The sequence below is a fragment of the Panthera leo genome, chromosome C2 (genome assembly GCF_018350215.1).
Source record: "Panthera leo isolate Ple1 chromosome C2, P.leo_Ple1_pat1.1, whole genome shotgun sequence".
Classification (NCBI taxonomy): domain Eukaryota; kingdom Metazoa; phylum Chordata; class Mammalia; order Carnivora; family Felidae; genus Panthera; species Panthera leo.
The window spans coordinates 72,343,164-72,360,798 of NC_056687.1; the positions used below are offsets into that span (position 1 = coordinate 72,343,164).

Consider the following 17,635-nt stretch of genomic DNA (forward strand, 5'->3'; position numbering starts at 1 on the left):
ACCCTTTTATGTCCAGTTAAAAACTTTAAAGTGATCACAAAGCTTATTCTATTTTCATAGCATCTTCAAACTCCCCATTTTCTAATAATTATACTTTATCCAAATTGTCAGAGCATACAGTCTTTTCATATTATACACTCTCCCCTTACAACTATCTTAACTAATTGCAATTAATTGCTACCATCAGTCTTTATGTCAGTATCTCTCCCATCATTTTGGGTGTCTGAACTTTGTTCTCTCTTCTCAGAGTGTTTATATGAACAGTATCATCAGAATACCAATCTGTTGTTGATACATTTGACTGCAGCCTTTATATGTGAAAGTCTATTTGATTCAGTTTCTTTCATTGATTCTTTGAAAATGTTGACTCCACTGTCTCCTTTAAACCATTGCTAATGAAGTTCTAATGACTACCTCATTTTCTTTCATTTAAAGAGCAATGTTTTTCCTTTGGCCTGGAATTCAAGTGAATTTTTCTTTTTCTTTTCTAATTTTTTTTAATCAAAAAAAGTTTTTTTAATCTTTATTTATTTTTGAGAGAGAGAGGAAGAGAGTACAAGTAGGGGAGGAACACAGACAGAAGGAGACACAGAATCCAAAGCAGGCTCCAGGCTCTGAGCTGTCAGCACAGAGCCCGATGCGGGGCTTGAATTCATGAACCTTGAGATCATGACCTGAGCCAAAGTCGGATGCTTAACTGACTGAGCCACCCAGGCACCCCTAAGTTAATTTATTTTGAGAGAGAAAGAGGGAGTGTGTGTGCAGGAGCAGGGAAGGGGCAGAGAGGGAGAGAATCCCATGCAGGTTTCTCTGTCAGCAGGGAGTCCAAAGCAGGGTTCAAATCCACAAACCATGGGATCATGACCTGAGCCAAAATCAAGAGTCAGGCATTTAACTGACTGAGCCACCCAGGTGCCCCTTTTTCTTTTATTTTTTGAGGTTTTTGTTATCATTTATTTATGAAGTTAAAAATGAGTGATAGAGGGGCACCTGGGTGGCTCAGTTGGTTAAGCATCCAACTTCAGCTCAGGTCATGATCTCACAACTCACTCACAAACTCACTCAATCCCCATAACGGGCTTACTTTTATCAGTGCAGAGGTGGCTTTGGATCCTCTGTCCCCCTGTCATGCTCTCTCAAAAATAAACAAACATTAAAAAAAAATGAGTGATAGTTAAAACTGCCATACAACTTTTTGGTTTGTTCTCAATTTGTTTTCAGTTTCAATGTCTTTCTGAATAGATGGAACAGGTCAGACCAGTCCTAGGAGTGGGGGGTGGGAGGGGTCACAGGGGAACGGAGCCAGGCAAGGGAGAGCAGAGAGGCTGAGGGGCTTGCTGGGGGTGGGGAGGGTGTGTCTGTGTGTATTTTTCTTTTGATCTTAATAATTTTAAGTCCAGTAATTTTGTGAGAATATTTCTCAGTGCTAGTTATAATCTTAGGTAAACAGAATGTCTTTTTGATATATATTTTGAGTTTTTTAATTTTAGAAAAGTTTTGTTTATGTATTTTTAATATGTTCTATACGCATTGTTTTGTTTTTTTCCTATGAGACTCCCACATGTATGCTGAATATTCTTTGTCTACTTTATCTGTCATTCTCAAATCCTTTTTTATTCTTTGTTTCTTTTTTTATTAACATATTTTCCAAAGATTGAAGCAATCCCCAACTGTTTTTCCTGAACCATTTGAGAGTAACTTGCTACCTTGATGTCGCACCACCGTTGAATATTTTCTATAAATAAATAGTAAGTAAATAAACTACAAATATATAAATACACATATACACACACACACATATATATATTTATTCTAGAGAAAGTGTGAGGGAGGAGAGGGGCAGAGAGAGAGCAGAATCTTAAGCAGGCTCCATGCTCAACGTGGGGCATTGTGTGTCCTATGTGGGGCTCAATCCCATGACCCTGGGATCATGACCTGAGTTGAAATCAAGAGTCAGACACTTAACTGACTGAGCCACCCAGGTACCCCTAAATATATTTTCCTATACAACAACAAAACCATCAAAATCAAAGTAAAATTAATACATTACTACCATCGAATGCTCACACCCTACTTGAGTTTCCCCAGTAATGCCCTTTATAGCAAAGGGATCAAAGATCTAGACTGAAATCATGAGTTGTCATATCTTTTTAGTATCCTTCAGTCACAACAGTCTCTCAGTTTTCTTCCCTCGACTTTGTAGTCTTGATACTATTGAACATTACAGGTCAATTATTTTATAGAACGTCTCTCAATTTAGGTTTGTCTGATGTTTCCACATGATTAGGTTCCAGTTATGTAAATCTGGCAGGAATATCACGGGAAAGATGTTATGTTCTTTTTTTTTTTTTTTTTTAATATTTATTGTGAGAGAAAGAGCGTGCATGACAGAGTGCCCGGTGGGGGGAGGGGCAGAGAGAGATTCCCAAGTAGGTTTTTCATGCTTTCAGTGCAGAGCCTGACTCGTGATTTCCTAATTTATTCAGCGCAGTATAAGCTGGTATTATCATCATCAATTTGATGCTCAAATTGTTCTCAATTTAGCCAGTGGGAACCCTTTCAAACTGGATTTTCTGTCCTTTTGACACGTTTCCTTCATCTAGCACAGAATATTACAGAAAAATCTAGTACTTTCCCTTCCCCACACCTGGAAACAGCCATTAATCCAAACAGCCTTGGTAATTGTGGTGGGGAAGAGTATTTAGAGGCCAAGATCTAAGTGTTAGGTGTGCTCACTGCTATTGGGCCCAGGCTCTCTCAGGGGATACAGCTAGAGAATTGTATATAAATTTAATATCCATATGTAAAACAGATACATATTTATAACTATGTTTATATAAATTAAAAACCTTATGTTTAGACCAATTTCTCCAATTCTAACCTAATCTTATAGGGTTTACATTTTAGTTTTCTCCCTTTCCATATTTATTACATTCTACTCTAAAAATGAAAATTATAGGTAACATTAACCTTAGCATGTATGTATCCATTTGGTCAATCTCTCTGTATGTAAGGAGTCCTCTGTCTCTACTACCACCTACTTCCTTGACTCACCAGTACCGTGTGTTACCCTCCTTAATCTGCTCAGACTCTGATTCCTCACACCAGGACACTCCCTTATGTGGAAGCCCCCTCTTCATAATTAAGTCGTAATGGGTCACCATAACTGTCTCCAACCTCCCTAGCCCTGCAATACAGATAACCACCTTAGAACTAAGTTGATCAGGATATGGAAGGTAAAGAGCTCTTATTTTTGGTTTTTGAAAAAGTCCTCTTTTTTACATACTTGCTTTAAGGAAATACCGTGCTCCTTTGTTAAACTTAACTTTTGAAAAAATTTTTTTCTTTATTTATAATTTTCTAAGTTCTATCAATTCATTTATGTTATTTCTTATATTCCATATTTTTTCTTTAACTTGTTTTGAAATATGAAGGTACACTTTTCATTTATTTCATAGGCATGTTTTTCTGGCATACTTTCATTGTGGAGATGTTATTCTTATCCTTATTTTCATTTTCCAAATAGATTTCTATTGGATTCCACAGTGATCCTTTTCTGTTGTTCATTAAAAAATTTTTTAATGCTTATGTTTTGAGAGAGATAGAGAGAGAAAATGAGCGGGAGAGGGGCAGACAGAGAGGGAGACAAAGAATCTGAAGCAGGCTCCAGGCTCCAAGCTGTCAGCACAGAGCCTGACACAGGGCTTGAATTCACAGACTGTGAGATCATGACCTGAACCAAAGATGGATGCTTAACTGACTGAGCCACCCAGGTGCCCCTGTTCACTTTTATGTGAAATTAGTTTCCCTGAACTTCAGATAAGACTATTGGGTCAGGATAGCTTTTCTATCTTCACAGCTCTGGAGCTCCCTCTTTTGTTGTTTCTGTCAAGTGTTCAAAGACATGATCTCCTACACTGTGAGATCTCCTGGTGGTTTACTTTCCCCCTACTTGTCTGGACCTTCTATTTCCTTTGGCCCTATTATCCTATCCTACTCAATTTGGATTTTATTCTCAGTAGTTTTCCTTTGCTCTGTGGCTTTGAACTGAAATGGAGGTAACACTGGTTAGTTGTGTCAGAGGGCACAGACTGTTCCATCTCCTTCATACCTTACTCTAGATCCCCTGCGCTTAACATGCAGATTGTGCAAAAACCCCTTACAGTTGCAGGTGCTGTTCTTATATTGGCCACTGCATTTTCTAGTTAGTATTCATTAGCTCTTGGGCTTCTTGTGCGGCTTCCCCTTGTACAGATGTTGGTATTACAGGGTCTCATAGTTCTTGAGAAGTTGTTTATACTTGCTTGTATTTTGGGGTTCATGGGATACCTTTTCATCTAGTTTTGTTAAAGGTCTAGTTTTGTTAGATTTTGGTTTTGCTATCATAATTTTTTTTTTCTGGTAAGGGGGGATTGTTCTGGGCAATTTCACTTTAAATCTGCTATCTTATTTTTAATTTTCTATTTGTCCCACTACTCTATCAATATATTATTTTAGCGGTTGTCCTAGAAAATTATTAGGAAGTTTTGAGTTTTTGATATTTATTACTCTTGTTTTTAATATTTTAATCTTTTAAATATATCTTATCTGTACATTTATTCTTTTATTTATTTTAAACATTTTATTTTTTAAAATCTCTACACCTAACATGGGGCTCAAACTTACAGCCCTGAGATCAAGAGTCCCATGTTCCACTGACTGAGCCAGCCAGGAGTCCCATAATTTTATGTTTAATAATGGCTGTGCTTAACAACTACTTTGCAAAATTCCTGAAAATTCAACAATTGGCTCTTGTAGGTCATTACATCACAGCTCTTATACAAAAGTAATGTCTGTGCTTCTTCAGCTGAGTTCCTAGTTTTCATTCACTTTTTGATAATTCTTTACTGCCTTAACAGCTCTATGATGTCTCTAATAAAATATTCATTATATTTCATGTAGCATTATTAGTTGTCTTCAGTGATTTTGCCAGCCAAATCAATGGAAGTCCTAGTGATTTAAAACGTTATACATTTAGAAATTTAAAAAAATTCGGTAAAAAGAACACATTATTTTTTATAGTAAAGAAGAATACTCTTTCCCAAGAGGTAACTAAGTTACTATAAAGCAGTTAAAGTCTCAGATAGTCAACATTTAAGATACTGGAGAACTAAGTCAATTATTGTTAGTTTCTTAAATTTGTGCCTCATTTACTATGTTTACTCTATTCAGATTTTCATATTTATGGTCTTTACTTACTATTAACAAACAATTCCTCCTAACCATCTGTCAGTTCAGAACATACTTCAATACTTTGTTTACTTTTCCTTTAAACCTCCCATTTCTTTACCTAGCTAAGATTCCTCTTTTTCCTGTCTGTTCCAATCAACTCATATTTTTAGATCTATCAATTTTCACTATATACCCATCCTATATATATTTTCTTAGACTTTATTTTGAGGGGAGAGTTTAATTTCTTTTTCAGTTAAGTCATTTACATCCCTCTCCTAGAAATCACATCACAACTCATTCCAGGAAAGGTACCACTGGGAGAGAGCTGAAATGTTATACAGAAAGTTTTCTCCATTCAGCATTTCAGAAATTCCAAACTTGTCATGAAATATATTTAGGGAGTCTCTGAACTGCTGGTCATAAGTTAAATAATATGTGTGTTCTTGTAAGAGGAGAGAACATGTTTAATAGCTGATTTTCTGCATTTTATTCCCTTTTTCAACTTCTAATCCTTGTTTTGGCCTCACTAGAATTGAAAAGATGGAAGGAGGGAGGGGAAGAGACTGGGGATAAACTGTACCTCCCCCAATCTCTCTGAAACCTACAATCCTAACTATAAAGAATAAAATTCATTTATACTCTAATGAAATATGTTAATTAAATGTAGAACTTAACATCTGAGAGCAATAAATCTTAGAGAACAGATATGACTGGTTTAGAGAAGAAAAAGGAAAATGTTCTGAGTAAGAAGGCAGGTTGGTTAAGTAGTAAGAAAGGGGAGAAAGATGTAGGAAGGAAAGAGACTAAAACAAATCTTAATTAGTAACCTACTACAGAAAGTCACTATGAGAGATGACAAATGCTTGTCTGCAAAGAAATGCCACTAGTCCAATACAATCTCTCCATTTAGTCTCTACCTCTCTTCTCCTTGGTTGTTACAAGAAATAAAAGAAATAAAATGAGGAGACTGGGGTTAAACTCCACCTCTGCAACTGGGATTTAAATTAAAGCTCTGGAACTCAGACAAGTTCGGTGGCTCTGACCAAATGTTTCAACTTTTCTAGATTTCAGTTTAGTCACTTAAAACTTCGGAATAAGAGGGGCGCCTGGGTGGCTCAGTCGTTGAGCGTCCGGCTTCAGCTCAGGTTGTGATCTCCTGGTCTGTGAGTTCGAGCCTCACATTGGGCTCTGTGCTGACAGCTCAGAGCCTGGAGCCTGCTTTGGATTCTGTGTCTCCCTCTCTCTCTCTGCTCCTCCCTAGCTTGCACTCTGTCTCTCCCTCTCTCAAAAATAAGTAATAAACATTAAAAAAAAAAAACAAACTTCGGAATAAGAATACAAACTTCAAGGAATTTTTTTTCTTGTGTAAAGAAAAAAATCACAAATTTAAGACAAACAATGGGAAAGAGAAAGTAAGTTTAATCTAGGTTTAATTCTTTTTCTTTTATCTCCATTCCTTTATAGTACAGCAGTTTGCAATATAATCAATATTTTTTGAACCAAAAATATAAATTTAAGGTCTGAAAGTTGATAAAGTGTGCTTGAGGAACAATGAGATAAAATTATTGAGATCAGGGCTTTTCAGGATGTGGAGACCCACTTGGAACCTCAGATTATTTTAAACTGAAGACACTGCAGATTCAACATTCAACAAATGCGGGGGCGGGGGGGGGGTGGTGGGAACCTTCTCAGAGCTTCCCTTATCTGACCAAAAGCAGCAACTTTCAGGAAATAAGGCTTTCATAAATCCCCTCTCCTGGGGAGTATTATGGCTTTGAGATGGAAAGACTATTCATATGTATATAGCAAACATGATCACAAACTTTTTCCTAAAAGCCCATTGGCCTTTCCTGAAGAACCCTATTTATTTTTTCCATAGAAAGTTTTTCTCTCCACCCTTTTTCCCATAGGAAGTTAGGTATATAAGTTATTAATGAGTCCTACTTCTTTTGTTGGCTCCTCATATGCATATAATATAAACCCTTTTCTCGTGTGAGTCTATCTTTTACTAGTTTAAGTTACAGGCCCCAGCCACTGAAAGGTTAGCAAGTTTTTCCTCTTCTAAAAAGAGAGCTAGAAGAAATCTTAACCACTTAATAGCTGTATAATTGGCAAACTACTGAAATTTTTTGTGCCTTTCTTTACTCACCTGTAATGTCAAATGGAGATAACAGTGCCTACTTTATAGGGTTTTATGGGAATAAAAGAAGTTAATGTAACATGGTTAGTACCATAACCAGCACACAATTTTTTCTATTATATTCTATTACCCAACCTATAGGAAGTTCTTGAACTATATGGATAAGGAACTATTAAAATTTTGTAATTTCTGAATACAAAGTCAAAAACTAGCATCCAGTGCCCAAGTTTGATTAGAGCTATAGATCCTGAAAGATAAAAACTTACTCCTACCAAAAGCTTACCTCTTTGCTCTTTGTCTGTTTGTATGTATATATGTACGTCTGATTATCAATGAAGCAGAGAACCCCGTAAGATTCATCATTAATAAAGGAAGATACTAACTGCAGAAAGATGACTGATTATCAGTGTCAGGTGATTCCTTCTATACTTCTTAAAATGGCCAGTTCATTGAGAAACAAAATCTGAGCTTTCAACTTATGTCCTTGGCCCTCAAAGCAGTTACACACTGATGATGTGGAATATGTTTTTTTTTTTTTTTTAAAGTGCTGTATAACAAAAATACATTTGTTAAAAAAATAATTAAAGCAAAACATATTGCCTTATAAACAAGGTAAGTAGCAATACAACAAGGAGGTCAGGTGTTTTCAAAATACCCAAAACATGATTTTAAATTTTAACTCTCCTATTTTTGGTCTTCTGGTTTGTTTGTTTTTTTTTTTTTTTTTCCCTCTTCTTTCTTTCTTTCCTTCTTTTTTTTAACCTACCAAGTCATTTCTTCTCTCTGCCCATCTACATCCTATCCATTCTTTCGGTTGCCAGTTAAGCCCCAATCCTACTCAATGGTATCTTTTCTCATGCCAGGCAACGTACTTCCTTTTGAATTCCTGAGGCAAAGTCTGTCTTCTGTGTTTTTTGGTACTTACCTTGTTTTTATTAGGCAACGGTAACATAGCCATGGTAAAAGACATCAACATTGCCAGACTGGGCACTCATTAAAATATTCCCAGTGAAAAGTATCTAGATTTTGAAGGTAATAGGATCTGGGACTGAATTCTAGCTATTAGTAGCTTTGTTATCTGAGCCTATTTCATCATCTGTATGTAGGAATATAGCTACATATTTCATAAGGCTCTAGAGGAAGGTTTAAATAAATAATAAACACACAGGCACCTAAATAAACATATAAACTGTGTTCAGTGTTATAAAGAAAAAAAACTATCACAGTGCTAGGAGATATGCAATCATGAGAAAGAGCTAGCCACACAAAGAGTAAAGAAAAAGAATAAGCAAGAACAGAATGAGCAGAGAATTAGGATAGTATATGATGCAACAAAGGGTCTGAAAGAAGGCTGGTATGGTTAGAGTCTAAGGAGCAAAGGAGGGAGTAGAGGGCATACGGTGATCACATATGTTGTGCTGTGCTCAATCACACAGGGCCTTCCTTACAGGTCCTATCAAAGGGTTTAGATTTTATTCAGAGTTTAATGAAAAATGTTTTAAATGGGAAAGGACACAATGCAATCTTTGTATTTAAAAAGATAATTTTGCTTGATGAACAGAGAACAGATTGGAGAAAATCAAGCAAGAAGTATTCTTGTTAGAGGCTATTAGAATAGTTTAGGTAAGAGATGATGGTGGCTTTGGTTAGGGAAGTGACTGTGATACAGAGATTGAGAAAGGGGAGGGTGGTCAAGAATGACTCAGGCTTCTGGCTTAAGAATCAATGGAGGTGTCATTTACTTCAACAGTAAAATAATTGTTTCAGACATGCTCAGATGCAAACACTATGGAGAAATACAGCTTGTGATATCAAATAGGATCTATAATATGTTTGGTGCTCAGGAACATTTGGAAAAAAAATACATATATAAGAGTAATCTGGAAACAGAGAAGATAGCTACTAAATAATAGCTATTTGAACAATCAAAGTAGAATGCAAATTCTCCTTGATAAAAAAAATGGTTCCATCAAGAGAACAGTTTAAAATTTGAATACAACTAAAGAAAAAGTATTAATCAGAAAGGTTCATATAGAAGTACAGAAATCACAAAAAAGAACAAGAAAGAAGAGAAACACAGTATAAGCCCAGAAAAGATAATCTCAAAGGGCAATTTGAGACCCATTCAATAACTATTCTAGGAAAATGGCAGCCCACCTTTCCCACCTTGCCATCAGTGGCAAGTGTATCTAGTGCACAGAGATGTACATTACACAGAGATGTACATTACACTTGTTAAAAGCAGCTAAATACAAAAATGGTAGAGTTAACTATCTTTGTTCTGGTCTATGCTTACCAAGTATCACAGCAGTTCTTCCTTCTATCAATTTTTAACTCCTCATTAAATATAACTCAATATTTTTACCTGGGTCTCAGAAGATTCTTTCTTGATAAACATTAACTAGAATATGTCTGAATTTTTAAGCATTCAATTTTCTATCTTGTTGTATCCTTTTAATAGAAATATTCACTTCTTTTTAATTCAGTAAAGTTTTCTTGAATGTATAATTTCAAACATTTATTCTCTTCTTTAAAAAACTTTTTTTTTAATTAAAAAAATTTTTTAATGTTTTATTATTTGTTTTTGAGAGAGAGAGAAAGACAGAGTGTGAGCAGGGTAGGGGCAAAGAGAGAGGGAGACACAGAATCCAAAGCAGCTCCCAGGCTCTGAGCTGTCAGCACAGACCCTGACACGGGGCCCGAACTCACAAGCTGCGAGATCATGACCTGAGCTGAAGTCGGACACCCAACCGACTGAGCCACCCAGGTGCCCCTAAAAAAATTTTTAAAGAAAGTCTAATTTGTATATGTTAGGTATATATACTTGCCTGTCTTCCATTGCTAATATTTTCTCTCTAATCTCTTAAAATTCTGTTTCATTTTATTTTTCCTATTATATTTTCTATGTCTTCTATTGAATTTTCTGCACTGTCTGTGTCTTTGGGTTCAATTTAAAAACTGTTTGCTTTCTTCTTCTTTCCTGGGTTCTGCTATCTCAAAATCAATCTCTTTGGGTTGTGAAGCCATTTTCCCTTACAGTTCTTACACCTGTATTTAGTGGTCTTTCAAAGAAATGGATGCATGGATTGTTAAAAACATTAATATCAAGTTTTCAGCTGATTTATGCCAATATTGTGTGTGTGTGTGTGTGAGAGAGAGAGAGAGAGAGAGAGAGAGAGAGAGAGAGTAACTTTTATCTGTTGCTAAGTTTGCTGTTTGTTTCCATCTCTTCTTATCAATATCTTTGTATGAATGCCAGGCCATACTTTTTTCCTACTTATTACAGAATGAATTGGAATTTGCTGGACAAGCTATTTGGCTGAACCAGAAAGCTTGGGAGTGCAGGGGGGATGGAAGCACAGGTTATCTTCATGGCCTTTAAAACCAAAAGACTGTCACATTATCTGAGGCTATCAAGACAGATTCCTTTATCCAAATACTAATTCCCTAAACTAAACCACATCAAGGATGACTTCTATTTTTTAGCATGTTCCCTGAATTCCCATGAGGCTTGTCAAAAATAAAAGATGATGTTTTTATACCACAAAAAGAAGCCCTCACCAACTTTCGGTCATATTCTAAGTTCTGCCACCACTGAGAATTCTCAACATTCCATGTTTTTACTCTTCTCCTCTTCTGTGCAGATCTGAAGCTGAGTAAGCAAGGCTTTGACTATGTTATGTTGTCTAGGTCTTGTATCAGTCATCTTAGTTTTGCTTAATGTGAGTTGGAGTTGTGTGGGTGTAAGTGTGTGTATGTTTTATTTTCCTTGTTGGCTTTTGTGCGTTTTCTTGGGAGGTCAGATATTGACTTATCTTTAATCATACCTAAATAGTCTATATTCCTTAGGAACATATAAGTGAGAGACTTTCTATAATACTAAGAAACCAGTACCTTAGTAAATACTGATAACTTGGCCTACATAGGTATATATAGTATACCTACAGGGCAAGAATGTGCTGGTCAGAAGATAAAAGCATGCGTAATCCCACTGGTGGTTTTGTTTCTCACTGAATTAATAAATTGGCATTCGGGGCACCTGAGTGGCTAAGTTAGTTGAGCATCAGACTGTTGATATCAGCTCAGGTCATGATCTCACAGTTTGTGAAATCAGGCCCTGAATTGGGCTCTGCACTGACAGTGTGGAGGCTGCTTAGGATTCCCTCTCTCCTTCTCTTGTGATCCTTCCCCCATTTGCAAGCATTCTCTCTCTCTCAATAAATAAATAAACATTAAAACACTGGCATTCTGACTTCATATATTAGTCTGTTTGGTTAATGTGAATTTATTTGGAGTTTATCCCTTATGTAAATGAATTTACCTCTGTTCATTTACTGGACCTAAAATGCCAAGATTTACAACTGGACGTACTATGAAATAGCAAGGAAAGCTCTACATGCTACTTTGACCAAGTAAAAAAATAAAATAAAATAAATAAATTAGGTTTTGTTACAAAAATAAATTCCATCATTGTTTCCTTCTTTACCTTGTTGTTTATGAACATTAACCAGTATGCTATATATCCTTCAGGGTATTTAAGCTTTTTAAATTCCACTGAGGTTTTACTGGAGAAGTGGTTATGCTGATGTACACTAGAGTCTTACACGTTTAAATATGGCATGACCTCAAATTTTCCATTACCACCTTCTTCCCCTAGGAACTCAGTCAGGTCACGTCCATGATACTTCACTATCTAGAAACACATTACATTTCAAACTTGTATTTTTTCCATTTATTTTAAACACCAATAAAGACTATTAAAAATGTATCTTAAATCTTGATATTAACAAATATAATTTCAAAAGTCAGAAAAAATTGGGATGACCAATTTTTTTTGGCAATGCTACTATCATTGCATATAGTTTTTACGATCCTTTGGGATCCCTGAGTTAGTAAAGGTATGTATTTGGTTTGAGGACAGATTAAAAAAAATAATAAACACATGGCAATTAATCCAAATAATGATGAAATACTCAAAGGAATTGGAAGATAAAACTACTATATCCTATTGAAAACACTTTGACCTGGATAGTAAATTTGGTTCAGACTAAACAAACAATAGATTAATAAAAGAGACCAAAACATAAAAAAGTTAAGCTTGGAAAGTTAAACAGTAAGAGGAAGAATTCTAAAAACTGAAATAAACAATAAACACAGCAAGAATTTTACTACCTTCAGGCCGATATTGTGCAACAATCGTGACAGCTTGGCCAGCATTTTTCAAAGCGGCTGCTGCCTGCTCATGGCTGGCAGTTCTGAGGTCAACACTGTTTACCTGTAAATCAAATTGAATTTTAAATTTGAAAGAAATTATGCATACTGATTAGAAACCACAATAGCCTGTTCTTTGAGTAGGCACAGTTAAAAAAAATAATTTGCAATTACTTTATCATTAAAGTATTTTCTTGTTCCGAGTTACTAAAATACATCATATATTTCAACAGAATGTTACTATCAATGAAAACAATTTTACTCACTAAAAATACTCTGCTTAACGTCAAGTGAGCAAAACCAAAATTTTCCCCAAGTTTTCTGGGAAGTTGTTCACCAATCCTTTGGGAAACATACCTTAATTTGATAACCTGAAATATCAACAAGTGTCATTATTTTGTATAGTTCATTTCACTAGTAACTCAAGCGATGAGAGGGACGTTCATTTCAACTCCTGCCATATTTTTACTCCTATTACTCATTTCAGTTTCAATTTTCTTCCCTCCTTCCCCAAACTAAGCCTCTGTTCTTTTGGAGTAACAGAAAGGCAATTGTTTAAAAGTGTTAAAATTGCTCAGATTTCAAGGGCTGACGTTTAAAGAGAGAAAACGTTATCAAATGAACAAGGCATTTGTTTGAACAATGTTTTGTACGCAGGGCCCTTCCCTGGCCAAAATAATTACTGAGGTGATCAATTCCACTCCAGAATAAGCAACTTAATTCTTATTTCTGAAAGGCTGCTGATACCTAGTATATGCTGCAAGCACACTATCTTAAGAGCCTATACCTTTCCCACTATAAGCAAAAATTAAATGGACATTCAGGGAAGCATTATATTTAAATGACAATAGCTTTAAATACTTAAGTTGTCTCCCCACCCCACCAAGAACCAGCAATAAATAGACTATAGTAATGCTTGAAACCTTGATCAAATATTTCTGGAAAGGAAGAAGAACTGTCATGCAATTTTTATATGAAAGCCTGTTTTGTTGACATCAAATCTCAAACCTGTTAAAGCTCACATACCAATTTTGGAAAAAATGACTATAAGCCCAGAAATTCTTAGGATTATAAAATTTATATAAAAAAACATTTTAACCATGTAAAGACCTGATATTTGATATTATGTATAAAGGATGTCATTATGCAGCTAAGTTAAAACAAACACATATATTTTTATTTTTTATTTTGAGAGAGAGAGAGGGAGTGAGTGAGCATTTGAGTGGGGGAGAGGGGCAGAGGGAGAATTTTAATCAGGTTCCCTGCTCAGTGCAGAGCCTGACACAGGGTTCGATCCCACGACCCAGGGATCATGACCCAAGCTGAAATCAAGAGTTGGACAGACAACCAACTGAGCTACCCACTTTTTTTTTTAAGTTGTAATTTAAATTCCACTTAGCATACAGTGTAATATTAGTTTTAGTTGTACAATTTAGTGATTCAACACTTACATACAACACCTGGTGCTCATTACAAGGGCACTCCTTAATCCCCATCACCTATTTAACCCATTCCCCCAGCCACCTCCCCTCTTGGTAACCAGAGAGTTCTCCATAGTTACTGTTTCATGGTTTGCCTCTCTCTTTCCCTTAGCTCATTTGTTTTGTTTCTTAACTTCCACAAATGAGACAAATGATATTTTTCTTTCTCAGACTTATTTCATTTAGCATAATACTCTCCAGCTCCATATAGAGCTATGTTGTTGCAATGGCAAGATTTCATTCTTTTTTTATGGCTGAGTAATATTCTCGTGTGTGTGTGTGTGTGTGTGTGTGTGTGTGTGTGTGTGTATACACACACTACATCTTCTTTATCCATTCATCAGTTGATGGACATTTGGACTGTTTCCATATTTGGCTACTGTAGATAATGCTGCTATAAACACTGGGATGCATATATTCCTTTGAATTAGTATTTTTGTATTCTTTGGGAAAATACCTAGTAGTTCTTGAATGAAAATGAAGATCCAAAAAAATCTGAATCTAAAAAAATGTAACATAATGTAGTTTTATTAGAGATTATCTCTAGCTAAAGACTATTAAAAAGTCTACAATATATAAGTAGTTCTGCTTTTTTTTAAAAAAATGTTTTTTGAGAGAGAGAGAGCACGAACAGGGGAGTGGCAGAGAGAGAGGGACCAAGCAGTCTCCACACTGTCAGCCCAGAGCCTGATGTGGGGCTTGATCTCATGAACAGTGAGATCAAGACATGAGCCGAAATCAAGAGTCTGGCACTTAATAAACTGAGCCAATCAGGCACCCCTAAATAGACCTAGTCTGAGCATAAAGTATAACTAACTCCTAATTCCCTAAAAAATAAACTAGGGAAGAAATTTAAAGGAAGAGAAATTTTCATAGATAGTTGTAGAAAAGGTAATTCTTAATGAATTATTCCTGAGCAGCAAATCTTTCTGTTACAGAAGAGATCTGAAGACAACTTATACAGATTCAAAAGAGAATAATTTGTTAACAAGACTACAAATTAAAAACTTTCCAAAATCTACTGAACATTTTAACAGAAAATACAGTATCAAGGATATTTTAAAAGAAATCCTTGCACTGAGAGACATATTTATGTAAATAGCCTTAAGTCACTTTTTTATACATATAATTTACATAAAATTCACTTTCAACATGTACAATTGAGTGGTTCTCAGAACATTCAAAAGGATGTGCAATTATCACCATGATCTAATTCCACACATTGTCATTACCTCAAAAAGAAACCCACTACCCATTATAAGCCATTCTCCTCTTCCCTCAGCTCCTGGCAACTACTAACCTACTTTCTGACTCCATGGATATGTCTGTTTTCTACATTTTAAATAAATGGGATACTGATACTATGATATGTAGCCATTGTGTCAGCTTCTTTCACTTAGCATGTTTTCATGGTTCATCCTTGTAGCATGTATCAGTGCTCCATTACTTATTATGGCTGAACAATACTCTATTGTATTATTCTACATTCTACATTTTATCTACATTGTTAATTTTATTCCTCAGTATTTTACTCTTTTAAATATTGTCATGTGTGAAATTGTTTTCTTAGTTCCACTTTCAGGTTGTTTAATGCTGGTATACAGAAACATTGCTGTCTCTTGTACGGTGATTTGCTCTCCTGCAAAATTGCTGAACTTGTTTATTAGTTCTAGTAGCTTTTTTGTTGTGGCTGGATTTTCTGAGACTGTCTATATATAAGAGATCATGGCATCTGCAAATAGAGATAGTTTTCCTTTAAATCTGGATGCCTCTTTTTTTTTTTTTTTTCCTTGTAACTGCCCTGTCTAGAAACTCCAGTACAGCACTGAAAATGAGCAGAAGCGGACACACTTGTCTTGTGATCTTAGAGGGAAAGCTTTCATTTTTTAGCATTTAGTATGATGTAAGCTATTGGTTCTTCATAGAGACCCTTTAGCAGGTTGAGAAAGTTCTATTCCTAATTTGTTTAGTGTTTTTATGATGTAAAGGTGTTGGTTTTTGAAAAGTGTTTTCTGTGACTATTGAGATGACTGTATCATTTATGTCCTTTATTAATATAGTGTCTTAGTTTGATTGGTTTTCTTATGTTGAACCAACTATTCATTCCTTAATCCCATAAATTACACTTGATTATGGTGTAAAGTTCCCTTTTTATGCTGGTGTATAATCTTGTTTTATCCTGCTGGATCCAGTTTGCAATTCTGTTAAGGATTTTTTCATCTATATACATAAGGAATATTGGTTTCTTGTTTTTTCTTCCTATGATGTCTTTGTTGGTTTGATAAAAGAACAATCCATGGCTTCATAGAATGAGTTGGGAAGTGCTCTTCATGCCTATTCCTTTTTTGGGAAGTTTGTGAATGACTGGTGTTAATTCTTCTTTAAATGTTTGGTAGACCATACCAGTGAAAACCATCTGGTCCTGGGCTTTTACCTTTGTGAAACATTTTGATTATCAATTCAGTCTTCTTAATTGTTACAGGTCTATACAGATTTTCTATTTCTTTTTGAGTCAGTTTCAATAGTTTATGTCTTTCTAGAAATTTATCAACACTTACATACATTATAAAATAAACTTTGTCTTCACTAACAATTTTTATCTTTTCTTTGTCTGATATTAGTATAGCCACTCTTCAGTGTTTCTTGGTTACTGCTTGCATAGTGTATCTTTTCCAACTTTTTAGTTTTAATGTTTGTTAAAAATAAACCACTGTCTTTGAATCTAAAGTGTGTCTGTTACAGACAGCATATAGTTGGATCCCGTTGTTTAATCTACCCTGTCAATATCTTTTAACTGGAGTGTTTAATTCATTTACATTTAATGTAGTTGAAAAAGATTTGTCGTCTATTTTGCTGTATTCTTCATGCCTGATATATTTTTTGTTCCTCTATTCCTCCATTTCCACCTTCTTTTGTTAAACAGATACTTTCTATTGTACCATTTTAATTCCCTTGTTTATTATATATATTTTCAGTTATTAGCCTAGTGGTTTCTCTGGATTATAATTAACCTAATGATCTACTTTAGATTAAATACCAACTTAATTTCAATGGCATATAAAAGCTCTGCTCCTATACAGCTCTGTGGTCTCTACCTGCCTTGTGATAAATTACATCTTTATAAAGTGTGCACCCATCAACACAGATTAAAGTTATTGCTTTATTCAGCTGTCTTTTAAATCAGATAGTAAAAAAAAGAGAGTTACAAATAAAAAAATACACTTATATGTTTCTGTTTTGTATTTACCTATGTAGTTCCGTTTAATAACACTCTTTATTTCTTCATATGGATTTAGGTTACTCTCCAGTGTCCTTTCATTTTAGTCTGAAGGATTCCCTTTAGTATTTCTTATAGAACAGATCTACTAGAGATGAACTTCCTCAGCTTTTGCTTACTTGGAAATGTCTTGATTTGTTCTTTGCTTCTGAAGGACAATTTTGCTCCTGGATATAGAATCCTTGGTTAATACCATTTTCCTTTCAGAACTTTGAATAGGTCATCCTATTGCTTTCTGGCTTACACTGTGTTTGATAACATATTAGATGCTAATCTTATTGAAGATCTCCTGTATGTAATGAATCATTTTTCTCT

General features: G+C 35.2%; 1 protein-coding gene across 10 annotated transcripts in view; it reads right to left on the reverse strand.

The window, feature by feature from the left end:
* The window catches only part of DLG1 (discs large MAGUK scaffold protein 1), a 272,972-nt gene that overhangs the window by 55,302 nt on the left and 200,035 nt on the right, over positions 1-17,635 (reverse strand). For all 10 annotated transcript variants that reach the window (XM_042955806.1, XM_042955805.1, XM_042955810.1 and 7 more), the window contains one exon: positions 12,524-12,626. In XM_042955806.1, coding sequence (XP_042811740.1) covers positions 12,524-12,626 — 103 coding nt within the window. The remainder of the gene's footprint in view (positions 1-12,523; positions 12,627-17,635) is intronic.